This window comes from Drosophila innubila, chromosome X (genome assembly GCF_004354385.1).
Source record: "Drosophila innubila isolate TH190305 chromosome X, UK_Dinn_1.0, whole genome shotgun sequence".
In the NCBI taxonomy this organism is placed as follows: domain Eukaryota; kingdom Metazoa; phylum Arthropoda; class Insecta; order Diptera; family Drosophilidae; genus Drosophila; species Drosophila innubila.
The window spans coordinates 19563567-19581848 of NC_047626.1; the positions used below are offsets into that span (position 1 = coordinate 19563567).

At 35.2% G+C, this 18282-nt stretch overlaps 1 protein-coding gene and 1 long non-coding RNA gene across 2 annotated transcripts in view; one reads left to right on the forward strand and one right to left on the reverse strand.

The window, feature by feature from the left end:
• Nucleotides 1-18282, reverse strand: part of LOC117793660 — a 63677-nt gene that overhangs the window by 40895 nt on the left and 4500 nt on the right. The gene's annotated exons all lie outside the window — the stretch shown is intronic.
• On the forward strand, nucleotides 2556-3224 carry LOC117793658 (V-type proton ATPase subunit F). The gene is made up of 3 exons (XM_034634041.1): nucleotides 2556-2741; nucleotides 2813-2891; nucleotides 2950-3224. The coding sequence occupies exons 1-3, from the start codon at nucleotides 2622-2624 to the stop codon at nucleotides 3177-3179; spliced, it is 429 nt and encodes a 142-aa protein (XP_034489932.1). The 5' UTR covers nucleotides 2556-2621; the 3' UTR covers nucleotides 3180-3224.

Consider the following 18282-nt stretch of genomic DNA (forward strand, 5'->3'; position numbering starts at 1 on the left):
TCAATGCCCAAATGGCGGCTGTCAACTTTTTTTTGGCTTTGTTCTTCATACGAAACCAACAAAAAAGGGTTGTTGTAGTCTAGCTAGCGGGTATCTACGACTTGATCTAAGAGCATACGAAGCTTTCATTAAAAGCAGCTAACAATCACTTGAAGTTTTCAAATCTATCAGCAATTTCAAAATTATCAAGAATACGTCAAATTTTAAGGTTTCAATTACAGAGTATTTAACATATGTTGTGCAGCCTTTCTTAATAATATTTTGCTGTGTTTTTTTTTAGCTTTGTGAAGTATTGTCTTAAGATTTTTAACCTCACTTATTTTTCAAATAAAGTCTTTAATCTTGCTAAATTACTTATTACTATAAATATCTATCCGTCGTTTTAATCCTCGATTTGTTTATTTCATTCAATAATTACTTTTTCTGCAAATAAATGACTTATTGCAGGGTATCTGCTAGTCATCATGCCAGTTGTCTGTAGCTCTTGGACTGTGATTACCAAACATTTATATTTCTAGTTTCTGTTTCTGACAATTTAAACCACAATTTATGGATTTAGATTTAATGCAGGGTATCTTTAAGCTTTTCTGGTAGCTGTCTGCAACACCCATATTCCCTGTAACTATTCATCTCTTTCCTCAAGCTCTGTTTCTATCGATTTTCGTCTAAGTTGATTTCTTCTAAAATGTACAGGGTATCTCTCTGTCATTTTTTCTGCCATTTTTTACTAATCTCTGTGTCAAAGCTTTTTTCTCAAATTTTGTTGTATTTTATAACTTTGTGGCTGCTTTCGGGTTTATTGCAGGGCATCTCACAGTTGATCTGTTGCCTATTTGAAGCACTTTATCTGTTATGGCATACTTTTACAGTCGCTGCTCTGATCTGCTGTGTGTTAGAGTGTGTGTAGATGTGGTTGAGTCCTATGAATGTGTGTGTGTCGTGGTGTGTGTGTGTGTGTGTGCGTGCTGACTAACTTGTTTATGTCGCTTGTTGAGTTACCAAAGCAAGAAATGAAACAAAAACAACATCAATCGTGTGGCAAAAGCAGCATTTGGTTTGTCTGTCTGTCCGTCTGTCTGTCTGAACTTTGACTGCCTGTTGCCAATTGCCCTCTTTCTCGCTCCTTCGCTTTGGAGATATTTCCATCTCACTCTCTGTTTTTGTATCCCTGTTGATTGCATGCATTGGCTTGTGGTTAGATTAATCAGATGTCTGACAGTCGCTATCAGAGTTGTTACTTAATAAGCAAATAAGCAGGCGACGAACCTATTTATAGATTGTGATTGAAGACTTTCACCCAATCCCTGAAGCGATAACTGTTATTTACGTCCTTTTATCTAATGAAATCCTTCAGCTGCACAAACTTTGTATTTCTCTCTGTTTGTGCTTTTGCTATTCCCTTCAAACAAACTAAGACCTCAACCGTTACGATTGAGGCTTCCATTATTTTCTGTTACCACTTTTAGCCACATATATAAATTATAATAATTTCCTTAAAAAAAGCATTGTATTGCATTAAAAATGGTGGTCTGAGAAGCAAATATATATGCATGTATCTCTCAAGTCTGTGGTTTAGAAAATCTTCTTTATTCTCATTTTTTTAATCATCATCATCAGCTAGAAATATTTTTATAAATTAATTTCATTTTTTGTCATAATTCGAAATTATTTTTGAAAGCTTATGAATTATTATTTTTACTATTATTTATAGATAATAGCTTTGAATATTAAATATTCAATAAGAAAGTTAATTTTTACTTGACGATCTTTTTTTTGTTTCGACTGAAAAAGCACTTTTTTTTTTTGGTGTTTTGTACATTAGCTGCTTAAAATGACAAAACTTAATATGACGAAAGTCAATATGTATCTCAAGCATAATTGAATCGAAACTGGAGACCATCTCTAAGCCGCATCTAAAGTGAATTCGATATGAGGGAAGAGAGGAAAAGGAAAAAGCTGAGTTAATCAACTGGGAACTGGGAACAACAGGCAGAAGAAGAGAAGACGATGGGAAAAATGCAAAGTAAACGAATTTTCGTTAAGTCGCAGTTAATAAATTTCTAAAAGTGGCCACAAAGATGCCGCTGGCCCTCTTCTTCTTCCGCTTCTTCGAGAAACCAAAGCCCAAAGTTACACAACGCAAAATATGTAAACTCATGTCATAATTGAATTTTCATTTTGGGCTTAATTTCGTCGAGGCAAAGCCAATGCCAAAGCCGAGCAGCACCAAAATTTAATAATTAAAATAAATGCAAAATACAAAATACAAAGAGAGAAAAAAAAAACTAATTTTGGCACCCAACAATGCGCCAGAGAGCTTTAGTTACAGTTTCCAGTTGACTTAAAGCTTAAGCTCTGCTTATTTGGGGTTTTCCCAGAGCCGGTGTGTGTAAGTGTGTGTGTGAGAGTGCCATTTATTGGAAACTTATTAAAAAGTCATAAAAAAAAAAAATAAGATAGGCTGAAAAATGTGGTTGTTTTCTATTTTTCCTTCCGTTTTAAATTTTGACAATGTTAACACAAATTGAAATAACATTTTTATTTCACTTAACAAAGTGCTCCAGTTTTCAGTGTTCATTTGTTAGAAGCATAAAGAAAATTAATAATAATATCCAGATACAATGACAGGTTACATTCCCACTGCCAAAAAAGATGATGAGCTCAAAAATGACAATGATGAAAATGTCGAAGAGGAACCGGAAGATCCCAGTATGATACGCATCGGTGTTATAGCGGACACAGTAAGCAGAATCTGAAATATAATTCCAATCTAAAATTGGTTGTTTTGACTTTCTCCAATCATTTTTATCAGGAGGTAACACTGGGTTTATTGCTCGTCGGCATTGGTTATCATCGTCAAAAATTTCGCAACTATTTAATGGTGGAACGGGGTTTGTTATACACACTATATCTCATTATTTTTTCTCTATCCGACTCTTAACATTTTAGATACGCCGCTGTCGGAAATTGAGGAGTTTTTTCATACGCTATATAAAAGACCTAATATTGGAATTATTCTATTAGATTATCCCACCGCAAAGCGGATGAATCACATTTTGGACAAGTGCAAAAAGCTGCTGCCCGTGGTTGTCATTTTGCCCACAAAGGCGTCCATTATACCCTATATGGAGGAGAAGGATCGATTGCGTCGCCAGCGGCAGAGAGATGTATATAATTAGGAACAACAATAAATTCATGTATCTGGATAAAAAAAAAAAAAAAAATTCCTGGTTTCAGAATAAGCTGTTAGTGGCTCGATATCGATTTAGGTAGTTATCAAACTATGGCTAAGAATACTTTCTAAATTTCATCTACAAAGCAAGCCTCAAAAGCATGGCTAAGATTAAGTACTCCAAACGACTTAAATAACTATCGTTTCGGGGTCATTAAGCATATAATATTAAGAAAGCTATCGATAAATTGTCGATATTCAAAAATAGCACCAACTTTTTGTTTTAAAACCAAATTTTGGGTGTGTATGTAGATTGAATATCTGAAAAGTGTGTTAGGATATGTTATCAGAAACATTGCATTTAAGATAGACAATTGGTCAATCAGGCTAAAAAAAAATTTCAAATATGTCTAAGAATGTGTTTCTAATCAATTAAAATACCTATTGTTAGGGATGGCTAAAATGAGGACAATCGCTATGTTTGCTTGAAGCCAAATTTATGTGCAATCTTGACCGAGATTCGATCCGCCGTTAACACGATGGATGTATCCCAATGATTTCATGTGTGTAATTTACACCTGATTAGCGCAGGTGGGAAATCAGCAACAAATCGAGCAGACTGCAGACTGCAGACCGCAGGATATCGTAATTGAATCATAGCTATTAGTCGCTTGAACAGTCTGCATGGGTTCATGCCATGGCCAACAAGTTGTCCACGGTCCATTTTCCGATTCCAAATCCGATTCCGATTCCGATTCCCAAGTTCTATGCGTAATTTATGCGCATTTCAAATGATGTCGTCGATTTCTCATGCGTTTCTAGAGCTCCCAAAACACAGACACGATGTCTGCAAGTAACTGCTGCCCACAATATATAAATCACACTTACTTCTGTCAAGGGTGCAGGTGTGTGTGCGTGTGTGTGTGAGAGAGAGGTGTGCCAGAGAAAGCACGTACTCAGAGTTGGCAAATTTGTTGGCAATTGCGAGTGATGCGAGGCAAGTTCACATTTACATTCCCATTCACGTACACACAAGTGACGTACTGTGGGGTCTCAGCCCAAAAAACATTGCAAAAATCAATCAATGAGAGAGGATTCATCAAAGATTAAGCATCCAAATGGGATTTTCAAATATATGGGGAAAATTCACTCAAATTTGACTTATTACTTTATGTGTAAAGTGCAAAACTCACAAAATTTATCGCCTCTCTAATCAGAAATTAAAACGGTTTCCGGAACCGTAACCGTTAACCGGTAATAACCGAAATTCAACACTGTAACAGAAACCCTAAACAAAGCATAACCTTTTCTATACCGGAACAGAAAAGCCGAAGTTATTCAAACCAAAATAGCAGTATTGTAACCGATTCTTGCATTAAGGTTAATATTGGTTCAATCAAGCGTTGATTTAAATTATGTTGTTAATATGTAATCAATGTTTGTAACATATTTTTAATAAAACTATTGTTTCAATTAAACAGATATTCTTTTTTGAAATCCAATAATTATTGTTTATAAATTAATATTTTTTTCATTCTTAAGCCTCTGTTTTTGTGAAGCGTATTTCGAAGGGGAAACATAAAAAATTAATCCGATAACCGTTCAAAAACGATATACAGAGATAAGCCGATATATGTACTAACAATAAAATTGTAGACAAACTATACATGCGATTATTATTTGTTAGATGATAACCAAGCAGTGCATTTAATTTCAATGATAAAAAACTCAAGTTTGCTGTGTGTGTGTGTGTGTGTGTGTATGTGTGTGTGTTACCCATGTATGATTGGCTAAATGTCAGCAATTAATTTTGTTAGTCGCGCAAAAGTGAATTAGCGTTAAGTCTCTAGAGAAAGAGCGTGAAGTACATATCAGAGACAGACACACACACACTCACACACCCTCCCACACACACTCGCACACACTTACAGCTTAGCGTTTGGTTGTGTTAATACCTATTGACACACTCCGCTTCGCCTTTAAGATCAGCTCAGCTCACTCGTCTTTATTCTTCATAGGGGACTTTGATTTTTCCAGTCCCGAAATCAAAGAATACTTTACGACGTTTCGTCAAAAACATACAACAACAAAAACAACAGCGACAACATCAACAACAACAACAAGAGCAACAATACCAAAGTCAACAGTACGCATACATACGTAAATTTAATTACACTTATGGATAAGTTGCCTTGAGTTACACTTATGCCTCCAGCAACTAAGTACTCCAAATATGTATGTACTTTGTGGAGAAAGTAGGAGAGTGAGAGAACTCAATCCAGACTCCTGTGAATACAGTTGCAATTTCATTAATTTGCCAAAGAGCTGTGTGTCTTACTTCCTTTAATATTTGAGTCAAAGTCGAGAATTTCTGTTGAAACCTCATCGCAAATATGCCACAGATCTTTTTGATGTGTATTCCACACTTCAATCGCACTGTACAACTGATAATTTTATCATAAGTGTATAAAATCATTTAACACATTTGTTTTATAAAATTACTTATTACCAATCTCTAGCAGTCTCTTGAATTTATGGAAATATTAAATTCATGTTTAGTAACATTATAGAAAGCCACTATAAATTTATTTATTTATTTAATACTTGAAATTTAAAATAAACTTATGGCAATTTATTTGTGCCTTTATAAATAACCAAAATATTAAAGCCACTCCCGCAAAATAATTCTATTAACAATAACAACATAATTGACCTGCATAAATGTTTTTATTTTGCATTTCTTGTTCTTCTTGATTTATTTCACAAAATGATTATGCATTTGCTTAAATTGTATAAAAACAATGACAATTATATGTTAATATTTTTCTGCGATACGAGCGCATTCTCCTTGAATAATTTCACAAGGTTGCGTCGCAAAGTAGGAAAAATCATATGAAAATGAAATGTGGGTGCTTCCGTTGTTGCTGCTGTTGTTGTTGTTGTTGTTGATGTTGTTGCCTTTCAAAGGGTCGCGCCAAAGGCAATATTCGGATAATGCAACACAAAGCGGCAACTTCAATTCGGTTTCCTCTTATGATTCTGCTTGTGATTTTGATTCTGCTTCTTACGCTGCTTTTCTTCTCTTTTTAACATAACAAAAAGAGTAGATAGAAGCAAACACAACAAAAGCGAACAAACGAACCGCATGACAACAGTGAGAACAAACAATTACAGACCTCAATAAGTAAGCATACACTGCCCAAAAAACCTCAACTAGAGAGATGCCAAGTGAAAGACTTTCCACGATTTTTACGAAATTTGTATAATATTTTGGGAAAAAAGTCTTATATGTTTTTGCCTTTAATTAAAATATTTTGTTGTGAAAATTTCAAATATTCTAAATCTGTATACTCAGGATAGAACCAAAATATTTTTTTTTAGATTTTTCGGGACTACGCTATTCGAGGGGGGTGAAGACAAGGTCAAAAAAAAAACATAAAACAGTATACATTCTACTTTAGTTTAACTAACAAATATCCAACATTTTAAGTGTTTACCTTTACATTTAGATTTTTTTTCTTTATTGAAATTTTTGTATTGGTCTAAGAGGGAGGGGGTGAAGATAAGATCCAGCTAAAAAACAAAAAAAAATTAATGTCCACTTTACAAGCTTTTAGCTTTATAATTAGATTTTTTGTAAATATATTACACATTCCTTCAAAGTCGGATTGGGAGGGGCAGGAGTGAAGGCGTGGTCCAATTAAAAAAAAATTGAAATTCTACATTTGTCTAACTTAGGTCCATGCCAAATTTCAAGTCTCTAGCTTTATATTTAGAGTTTATGCAAAAATCTCGGACTTTTTTCCCATTAAGGAATAGTTACAGACAATTAAATTATATAACCAATAAAATTTGAAATAAAGAAATTTATGAAATTATGAAATTAATGACTCGACTCAGGCTCTTGAAATGCGATTGTAATCGGCTTGAAACTGATTCAGAAACGGAATATGTTAAATTAGAGCTCAGCTTGAAAGCATAAATAATTCATTTAATTCTTATTTTTTTTGCTCAAAATATCACATTTTTCAAAGTGTATGATTTTTGCTAAAGTTATGTAGTATTTTATTTTTGAGGCGCTTCGAAAATTCAACTTAAAGGATTGCTTCAACTTCAGGCAGTTTTCGCTTGGGATTATTTAGTTTGTTCTGTCTGAAAGTGAACTCCTTATCATTTTTCCGGGGCTCACAACCCAACTCCGGTACGGGCTTTGCTCTCAAATTGAAATGCTTACACACAGACACACGCACACACACACACACACACACACACACACACACACACCAAGACAATGGATATGAATGCAGCTTAAGTGGCTGGAATTGTTTTTACATCAAAATATCATTAATTTTGATGCGTGGGGTGTTTGGTTGTTGTGGGTGCTGTTGTTGTTATTGTTTTTTTTGTTGTCGTTGCTTTCTTTGTTGTCGTTGTTGTTGTTCACAGGGCTCACATGATGCTCAATGAGTTCGTCGCCTTCTTATCCATAGAAATTATTTATGCAAACAATTTTACGCAACAACAACTGGCACAAAAGAAAACTTGGCTACACATACACACACACACACACACACACACACACATACTCGTACACTCACAAAGTGAGTGAAGCCATTAACAGGAGGCGTGTTGCAAGAACTCGAACATGAAGTGTAATTGAACTCTTCAAACATTTCACAATGCAACAACAACTTTCAATTGTTTCAAATTTCAGTTGACAGCACTCTCATATGGTATACATTTTTTTTTCAAATATATATATTTTAAAAGTAGCTAAATAAATATAAATATTAAGAAGTTAGCTATATTGTTGGCCATTTTAATGTTAGCCTGTTGTCTGCAACAAATGTTAATTTTCTCTTTTATTTTCTTTAACTTTTCAACAAGCAATATGTTCGGTAAGTAAAACAAAAAACCCACCAATTATTTAATATTAACTATTTGAGTACCTTGGAAATTTATATAAATTCATTATTTACATTTATTAATTTGCATTATTCGCCTTTGGCTGCCAAATTTGCTGAAAGCTTTTGAACAATAAATTCATAAATAAATAGATATATTTATTTTAATTGCTTGTATATGTAAATAAATAGATAAATACTAGCGTTTTTTCACTTTATTTACTTTATGTGTATTATTCATGAACAAGATTTTTCTATATTATTTGACTGTAAATTTAATATAGTTTTATTTTGACTGTGCAATTCATTTGTTTTTTTTTTAGTAAAATGGCAATGCATTATAATAAATAAACTCGTTAATATTTTTCTACGTTTTATATAAGAATATTTATATATGCTTTATGTCTGAACTGAATTGTTTGGCTTATAGGAACGACTTGATTGCTTTAAAGCTTTTAAAGCGCCTGGTCACACTCGGTTACGCTAACTGGTATTTCGTCAAGGTAACACGCTTGCTGTGTATGCGTATAGAGGTGTATGTGGGCCAATGGCAAAAAAAAAAAACGCGCAATAAAAAATCAAAGGGAATATACCGCTAATATTTCTTCGATTTGTTTTCATTTTATTTTTGTGCTTTTGCTGCTGCTACTACCGCACACACACACATACAGCAAAACACACAAGCGGCTTAAGCTGCCAATAACGAGATACACACACACACACACACATACACACACACACACACATACATACAGGGCGACAGGGTAGATGGAAAGACAAAACTCAAAATATACTGTGGATATAGAGAGCAGAATTGTGAAAGGCAGAGTAAAGTGGAAGCTGGGTATGCCACCATTCTCTTTTTTACACACACACCTGCACACACGCTCCCGCACACACACTCAATTGGCCCAGTAGCCGTGCAATGGCTGAGTGCCTGGCTACATTGGCAGCTGCCTCCTCGTCCTGGCTTATACGCTTCGTTGCCTTGCTCACACAAACACACACACACACACACACACACACACACTCACACACACACACACACATACATACAATTGTATGTATATGTATGCTTGCGGGGCATATGGCGTTACCTGTCAATGTTGGCATTAAAATTTGCCTTTCATAGCACAACCCACAGGTGATTCTAAGTGTACGTGTGCGAGTGTGTGTGTGTGTGTGTGCGAGGGTGTGTGTGTGCGAGGGTGTGTGTGTGTGTGTGTGTGCGGGCAAGGCAACAACAACAACAACCTTTGCAACAAGCACAACAACAATAACAATAACATGTAGAGTATTTTGGGCTTTGGCTCCGTTTCCATTTTAGACCCGCGACTTGCGACCCACAACACTCAAGCCACGGGCAAGGAGGGTTATAAGGAATGGGGTTAAGGGGGGAAAGTTACGCGATTTTCAAGCTGAATTGTAAAGCATTAAATCTGCCAATATACGAGTATGTACAATGTACATATATATTTATTTGATTTAAAACCGAAATAAACAAACGTTACTTCTGCAAATATAGCTATATATAGTATATAGCATAAACCACTGTAACAGTGATGGATCCCCCTTCTCTTTCCCTCATGCCTTGTTGCTCTTGCTGTCTGGCTGACAAAGTCGACTGTCATTTATTTACATTTTGGCCATTTTAATTAGCTCAGTTGGCTTCTTTTGCAGTACATTTTGCCTGTGGCATGCAACGAAACAGAGTCAAAAGAATCATCGCTGTTTAGCAGTCAGAGTGTACACAGTCATTTAATTTTCAATAAAATAAATAAAAACAAATTGGAAAGGCTATAGTCGAGATTTCGACCATAGGATACCCGTTACTTATTTCAATATATTTATATTAAAATATATATATATATATATATATATATTTATTTGCAAACTACGGCCATATCTGCCGTTCTACTTATCCGATCTTGATGCGATTCAGTGGGATAATATATAATAATAATATATAATAGTAGTCACCATAAAAAACGTCTTATCATAAAAACTGTGGGTGTGGTGGTTTTTCGCGATTGGCGGGGGCAGAGGGGGGCGTGGCTTAAATTTAAAACAAACTCGATCTGCGTGGGGTATATAGAAATCTGTATGCCAAATTTGATTACTCTATCTCTTTCAGTCTCTGAGATCCTTTTGTTTATACAGACGAACAGACTGTTTTTTGCGATTTGCGGGGGCGGAAGGGGGCGTATTAAAAATTGAAAACAAACTTAAACTGCTCCAACGCCTTTGTCAATGTGTGAAAGTTTGGTGTCTCTATCTCTGATAGTCTCTGAGATCTAGGCGCTCACACGGACGGACGGACAGACGGATGGGCGGACGGACGGACAGACGGATAGACACACATGGCTATATCGACTCGGCTGTTGATGCTGATCAAGAATATATATACTTTATGGGGTCGGAGATGCTGTTACATACATTCCAACCAACACAATATACCCTTTTTTTTTTTTTTAAATAACGGGTATAAAAAAACAACAAAAATATGTTGTGAAATCACTCTGGGATGTTCTGTGCACAGCTGTACATGCTCTAAGGCATGAATAAGTACTAAATGAGGAACGTTGCAATAACAGACAAACTTTCTTTACGTAACTCACCTACTTTCAGAACTGTTAAGCAGTGCCAAAGAGCAGTTTCTGCTCGCACTGCTTGATCGCACTTCTTCAGAATACCTTAGCATGTTGAGCACAGCTTTATTTAATATATGTTGCAGTAGCACATTATTTACATGCTTGCAATAAGAGTAAATTCAGCTACGTAAACAGTTAATCCAAATAAATGCAATGAAATGCAATTAATAAAGGATAGCCTGCGTAAGGGAACAGCTACAGTGGCAACTTGCAATTGACAGGCTTTTTAATATCAATATGAAACATGTCCTTGCAATCAGTATTTAATTTTCTGCTCGTGCCGGCCACAAGGCATCATGCAATTGCCTTTTTGCAATGCAATAAAGTTATGCCTCAACTACGGGCCCGCCAAATTTCAATCAATTTCGCTAGCGTCTGTCAAAAGCACACACACACACACATACACACACACACACACAAATACATGACATAACATCAATATACAGTAAAAGCTCAAAAAACTGTGCTACATTTTTTCATTGAGAGAAATGTTGCTGTATTTGTTGTTGCTTCTGTTATTTGCATAAAATCGACTGGCAATGGCTAAAGTTGTTACTGTCGCATGGGTTACAGAAGGGAAACTAGAGTGGGGGAAAGTGTGAAGGGAAAGTCCTGTCAATGTTTAAATGTAAAAAAACAACAGCAGCTGCTGTAAAAAAAAGTGCCAACTAGCTCAAAATACAACCTGTAAATGATCTGTTTCTGTGCAAATTTACATTTATATTCCTTTGACTGCAATTCATAAATCGCTAGGCGGAAAAATACAATGAAATTTAATCAAATTTTGAGCAAATAAGAAGAGCAATGTAATACGAATTTGAGTTTGTTTCACAAATAGTAAACACTTTTAAAGCAAAAATACTTTTAACATCAGCCTAAATACGAAATTTTATTAATCCATTAAAAATAACTACTGTGTTATGACTTGGGTATCATTTTTTAAGCACTAATGAAGTAATTCAAAGCATTTACACATTGCTAGTTATTATTAAAATGTGTTATAAACTTTTTCCTTTTATTTTAACACTTTAATTTAATTTAAAAGGACGTTATTATAACCTTCGGTTTCAATATGATAACAACGAAATTATGTATAAAAGCGCCACGAAAAACATGAGCCAAAAATGCATGAAATCAAAATATTTTCTGAATGCCTGACAAGCAAAGTCGATATGAAACTAAAAAAAATAGCTCGTTCCAAGGACCAATGGACCATGATTTTGGGGTGTGGAAGAAGGATGGAATATCGGTGTAAGAGCGACAACCGCATAATGATCAAATATTTTTACTTTCCTATTGGAATTTCCTGTCGTTGTATATGCTTGTACAAAAATATGCAGCCGAGGTTGCCCTCCTCCCACCCCTTTTACTGACCCGCAAAGAATTTATTGCAAAGTATAACCACAAAATTTCATCCTTACCGAAGGGTCGCTGCAGTTGCCAGGACCTTGCCTGGACAGAATGGGTATGTAAAATATACTAATATGATTTGACAATACAGAAATCAAATTAATCATCATTAATTGTTTTGATTATGGTCAGTTTTTTTTTTTAAATAAAGGGTATATATATTGAATCAAAATTTAAAATTTTAGAACAATATAGAAAACTTGTTTTATGTATCGCCAAAGTCTGATTAACTCAGACTTATGATTACAGTCTATCAAGTAATTTTTGGATATTTTAACATTTCAGTTTTATATTTGATCATAGAAATGTTAATTAAAAGTCGAATTTTTAATTGTGAATCGCTGTTAACAACTCTTAAAATATTAACAGCTGAGTTAACAGTGAACAAAAGCATTGTTATGACTCTTAGAAACTTTTCTACACTGTGTTTCAGTAAAGAAGAACGCATGAAATATCTGAATGAGTATAATGACATTTGAGTATCTTTTATAAGTTGCAATTGCGTTAACATTTATGCATTTAAATTTTCTATCTACGGTTGCTGTCCCTAGTGCATTTTGAATTTAAGCGCTCAAATACAATCAGTAATTTTTAATATTAAATATATTTGAAGCCTGTACAATAGATTTGCTGCTGTGTGTGTGTGTGTGTGTTTTCTTTTTGTTCTCTTCCATTTCCGCTGCTCACTCACGTCCTGTAAATCTCAGTTTGATTGCGAATACGATTGAGTTTTCTATTAGCTTTGCCGTTTATTATTGAACTCTTGGCTGCCATTGTTCAACATATTTCGCATTGTGACCAAGCGATGATTGAAATCAACGTTGGCCAACACAGGACATCAGAGCAGAGGACATAGCAAAACATGACAACAGAGGAAGGGGGGACACAGCAGTAGATGACGAGGAGGAGGAGCAGGAAGAGGAGGTTCAGTTTCATTTCTGACTGTCATTCAGACTGTTCATTGTCTATCCTCCGTCGACTATGTAATCACATATCTGACTTAACCACTTATTTAGTATACTAATACTTCAGGTCACATATTTAGGTCAACTTATGCCATTTTTACCTGATATATTTTATTTATTGTTATCTTTTTTAGTGTTAGCAAATGTCTTTTGCTCTTTGGCACTTGCAACTGTTGTCCTTGTTGTTGTTGCTGTTGTTTTGTAATTATTTCAAGTGTCGGCAGCAGCAACTAAATTAACAACAACTACTTGCCAATACACACACACACAAAGCAAACTAGTCGGCCGGTGCTACAGTCGAGCATACTCGACTGTCGGAGACCTCGTACTTACTATGGCAAAAACTAATAATGGAAAAAAGTTTTTCTTACTAAGACTTGATTTTCGTCCGATCGGTCCTATGACAGCTATATGATATAGTTGTCCGATTTGAGCCAACTTCGGCAAGGATGTATAAGACTAATTTAAATGCATATTCTATAAATTTGTGTATGAAATCTCATAAAACTAAAAAGTTTTTCATACTAAGACTTGATTTTCGCCCGATCGGTCCTTTGACAGATATATGGTATAGTGGTCCGATTTGAATCAACTTTGGACAGGCTATATAAAACCAAGTTATATGCTTATTGTATCTGTTTGATTACGATAATTCATAAAACAAAAAAGTTTTTCATACTAAAACTTGATTTTCGACCGATTGTTTCTATGTGCGCTATATGATATAGTGGTCCGATTAAAAAAAGAAACAAACTGGATCTGCCTGCTATTTTGAGGAATCTACATACCAAATTTAGTGTCACTAGCTTTTAAATTGTTCTTATAATTTGGGTATTAAAATTTTATTTTCGATTTGTGGGCGATAAAGGGGGCGTGGCCGAATTTTGAAATAAACTTGATCTGCTTGCAATATAGAGGAACCTACATACCAAGTTTGGTGTCTCTAGCTCTTATAGTCTCTGAGACACAGACAGACAGACAGACAGACAGACAGACAGACAGACAGACAGACAGACAGACAGACAGACAGACAGACAGACAGACAGACAGACGGACAGACGGACATTGCTATATCGACTTGGCTATTGATGCTGATCAAGAATATATATACTTTATAGGGTCTGCCACGCCTCCTTCTGCCTGTTACGCACATATTCGTTAAAACAAACCCAATAGACCCCTGTAATTTTTTTAAGTACGGGGTCTAAAAAGAGATACATTCTTATGCAAAGCTTGTTACACACTTGCATACTCAGCTGCTTTCCCATGTGTATAGGGTATTTCTATCACGCATATCGCATATGACAGATTTTATGTATGGTTTTAGGATAGTTTTTCAAATATTTTAAATAAAAATAAATATGTTACTAGCCCATTACTAGCTTAATTAGACAATTTGTAAATAGCAGAAAATAATATAATATTTTAGTTTAATTAGTATATGTGTGTAAAGTGTATTTTAAGTGACCTTCAATGTGTGTTAATATTGTTTTAATTGTATTTATTTTAATTTTTCTAATTGATAATCTGCTGCCTGTTAATTTACAGGATAGTTCGAGTTGTCTAATTGCCACTGTTGCAGTTGAGCATCAGATCAAAAAAGTGTGTGTGTGTGTGTGTGTGTTTTATGTGTGTGATGTGTGTGCTTGTTGTGCTACTGCTGCTGTTGCTGTCCGGTCAGGATTAAATATGTGGCATACCAATGTCAAATGCCGAGGCAAGCCAAACAGTGGATACATTCCGGGTGGTGCAGGTGGCTAATGTTGGTGGGTGGGGTGTACAGTGTACACTGTACATGCGAGTATGTGGTGTTGTGGTAGGTGTATATAGTATATATGTGTGTGTATGCATGCATATATGGCTTGTTATTTGCTTGACATTTGGTTATCTTTGGTGCTGCAGCGACTATTCAGCTCGAATATTTCATTGGGGACAGTGCCACAGCTGCGATTGCTCATACGCCGCGTTGCACGTCAAGGACAAAGCACAACAGGCGACTGGATAATGTTAAAGTCATACTTTAGTTATAGCTATTATTAAACCAACGCCCTTGACGCTTGCCTGACTAAGAAATAGAATAGGAGCACGATAAGCGGGCACGGCGGTGGGGCGTAGTAGCTAGGGGGTGGGGTAGAAGCTGCGGTAACACCTATACAATTGCTGACATGCATTCAGCTTGGAAATTGTATGGGCCACACTTGAATGCATCTTCTGAATGAAGCAGACTGCGACACACAAACCCACACACACACACACACACACACACAAAGATAAAGAAGAATATGTGAAGGTGTGCGTGAGTGTGCGTCGTGTGTGTGTGTGTGTGTGTGTGGTATAGGTTTACAACACGCCTTAACCCTTTTGTCTGCCAACTGAAAAATGTCTGTCAATGAAATGTCTCGTGTTAAATTTGCCGTGCACATTGTTGATTTTTCCAGGAAAATTGTGTGGTGTGTGTGTGCGTGTGTAATAACCTGCTCTTAAATTAGCACACTAAATGAGCTGCTTAGTAAATAAATACATGCTATTAATTACATTTAACTAATCCCGATTTTATTTACTATAAACCAATAACCAAGTTCAAGAGTTAACTGAGTCAGCTGAGAGATACCCTATCTTTTTAAATTTACAAGAAATTTTTAAAGTAATTTTTCATCTTTCTAATGGGCATCTTCTAGTCACGCATTGCTGAATGCTCTATGATTTATTAAATTATTCTTTTGGCATTTGAAACGTGAAATGCTTTGACATGATTTTTATTAAATTCTCTCTGATTTTTTTTTTTTTTTTTTTTGCATATAGTGTGTCACTTTTCAGTTTTAATTATTTCCACTGCCACGCCCCCTATTCTAAAGCCCTTTTCCAACTGGCAATCCACACAAAGGCTGACACCAAAACTTTGCGGGGTTCCTTTCTTTTTTGATTTGACTTTTTTATATTTTTAAACTTTTTTTGGTCAGTTGAAAATTTTCTGCAAATGTGTTTTTTTTTTCTTTATTTTTTGGTGTCGCAGCTGTGCCAAGCTGAGGTTTTCTATCAAGTTCACTAAGAGACAGAATTTCGAATAGGAAAATAGATACACAGCTTGAAAACTTTTTGAGAAAATTTGATTTCCATTAAACTACATTTTGACAATACAATTAGAATCTTTTTACTACCCGTAACAAGCGACAAATAAATATACTGTAATGAAATTGCAGTCACTTTTAAAGAAAATTCTAAATTAATATTCTCAGGTTTTGTACAAAATACCAATTCTATGCCAATTTTCGTGTTTGTACTTGCTGAACTTTTGAAGAAATAAAACTGAAACACTTTTTGAACCATTTGCTGACTTGATATACACATACATATATATGAATGTATATACATAAATGCGTGTGTATATGTTGTGCCTGTTTCGAGCTGTGAATATTTATTTTTAGCGGCGAATCGATAGAATTTTAACACTTGAATGCATTTTGGAACAACCCTGCAGGGTTGACATACATTTCACGGGCTGTCTGTGCGAGTGTGTGTGAGTGTTGTTTATTTATTTATACCTATAGCTTATTGGCACCTTAAATTTTTTCAATGCGTGCCTGTAAACCCTGAGAGAAGGAGAGAGTGAGAGAGAGAGAGAGAGAGCGAAAGCCTTTTAGTTAAGCGCTTGCTCATTTCACTTTGAAACCTGAGTGTCATTTATAACTCTATTTAAAGCCTACAAGTAATTAGTCCTAAATTAGATACACCTTGTCTGCGTCCAAGCTGGCTCAAGTATAAAGACAATGCACTTAAGTTACTTTCACAGTAATAACCAACTTATAAGCAACTTATAACCAACTTATAACCAACTTATGCAACTTTCCCTTCTTCTCTCTGTGCTGTCGCTTCCTTGTCCTTGTCGGTGTCTGCATAATAGGCTTGCAGGCTGATGGCCAGCTTAGAGCCAAACAAACTAATCGAAGCAGATTGCATTGCCAGCTATGCAAACAAGGCCAGTGTCTTTGTCAAATTAAGTGTAACATTAACTAAATTGGATTGCGCTTTATAAATTTCCCCTTAGTTATGCTCTTGTCAATTACAAGTACTGATTGTATTGTCAACTTTGACAAACCAAGCTGTCATTATTTTTGAATTAATTATTTTGCTTTCATCAAATTGTAAGAGTAGTTTAGTAGTAGAAAGATAACAAAAAAAACCTTCTAGAATTGACTCGCTTCAAAAATTGCTCTCGAAACAGAAATTTTAATAGGTAACAGCGCGCTGTCACATTAACATTACATTTGAGGAAACTTAACTTGCAACTTTTAGTCCGAGGAATCTTCAACGGAAGCTTTGTATTACATTGAAGTATAATATTTAGGTAGCTCAGCAATAAGTAGTATCAAATATGCACTTTAATACAGTAACTTTGATAATTGACATAGCATTTTTACATTAACATATCATTAACATAATTAGTGTCACTTTAACATACAAGCAATTAGCCAATTCAGTTAAATATCATTTATTGGACAATGTTTGAGTGTTTATATTGATTAACTCCTGGTCCATTTACTAATTAAATCTAAATGACATACACATACAAATATTGTTATTCAAACCCCAAAAAATGGAGAATGTCATTAAATATAATGAATTACTTGTGATACTGATGGTCGCCACAACAGGCAGTTGAAATTCGCAACAACCGCAACATGAACATAAACCGTAACACAATTTAAAATGGCATACCCTAAGGGTAGATCTATGGGGTATGCTCTACATTTGTGAGACACTGATTAAAAAGAAGACTGCTTTTATTTTATTTTTAATGAAGGGCAACTTTAGGAGAAATTTAGGAAAAATTAAAAAATAAAGTGATCTTACTACTGCTCTCTATTTTATATTTGTAGTCTCCATTTGAGTGCAGCTTAGCATACCCTTTTGCTAGTCATTTTATGTTAACAAGGTATGGAAAATATAAAAAAAAACTACAACTAGCCAATAGGAGTTGAGTGACAGCATCGCCGCTTCAGGAAACCATGATAAAATATATATGACAACGATGAGGCAGCTCTCCAGTGACTTCCTCCCTTTCTCCCTCCCATTCTACGTGTATTTCCCCATCTCTCAACTTCTCGCTCTCTGTGTGGTCAAAGGTAGTTGTGTTACTGGTGCTGTTGTGGCCAGAACATTGGCTGACGTTGACTGTTGCC

Bases quoted from the DNA above. Each gene is read 5' to 3' on its own strand.
- LOC117793658 (XM_034634041.1), top strand. From the start codon at position 2,622: ATGACAGGTTACATTCCCACTGCCAAAAAAGATGATGAGCTCAAAAAT. The intron at 2,742-2,812 runs GTAAGCAGAATC...CATTTTTATCAG, and splicing joins TCGGTGTTATAGCGGACACA to GAGGTAACACTGGGTTTATT. The intron at 2,892-2,949 runs GTTTGTTATACA...TTAACATTTTAG, and splicing joins CTATTTAATGGTGGAACGGG to ATACGCCGCTGTCGGAAATT.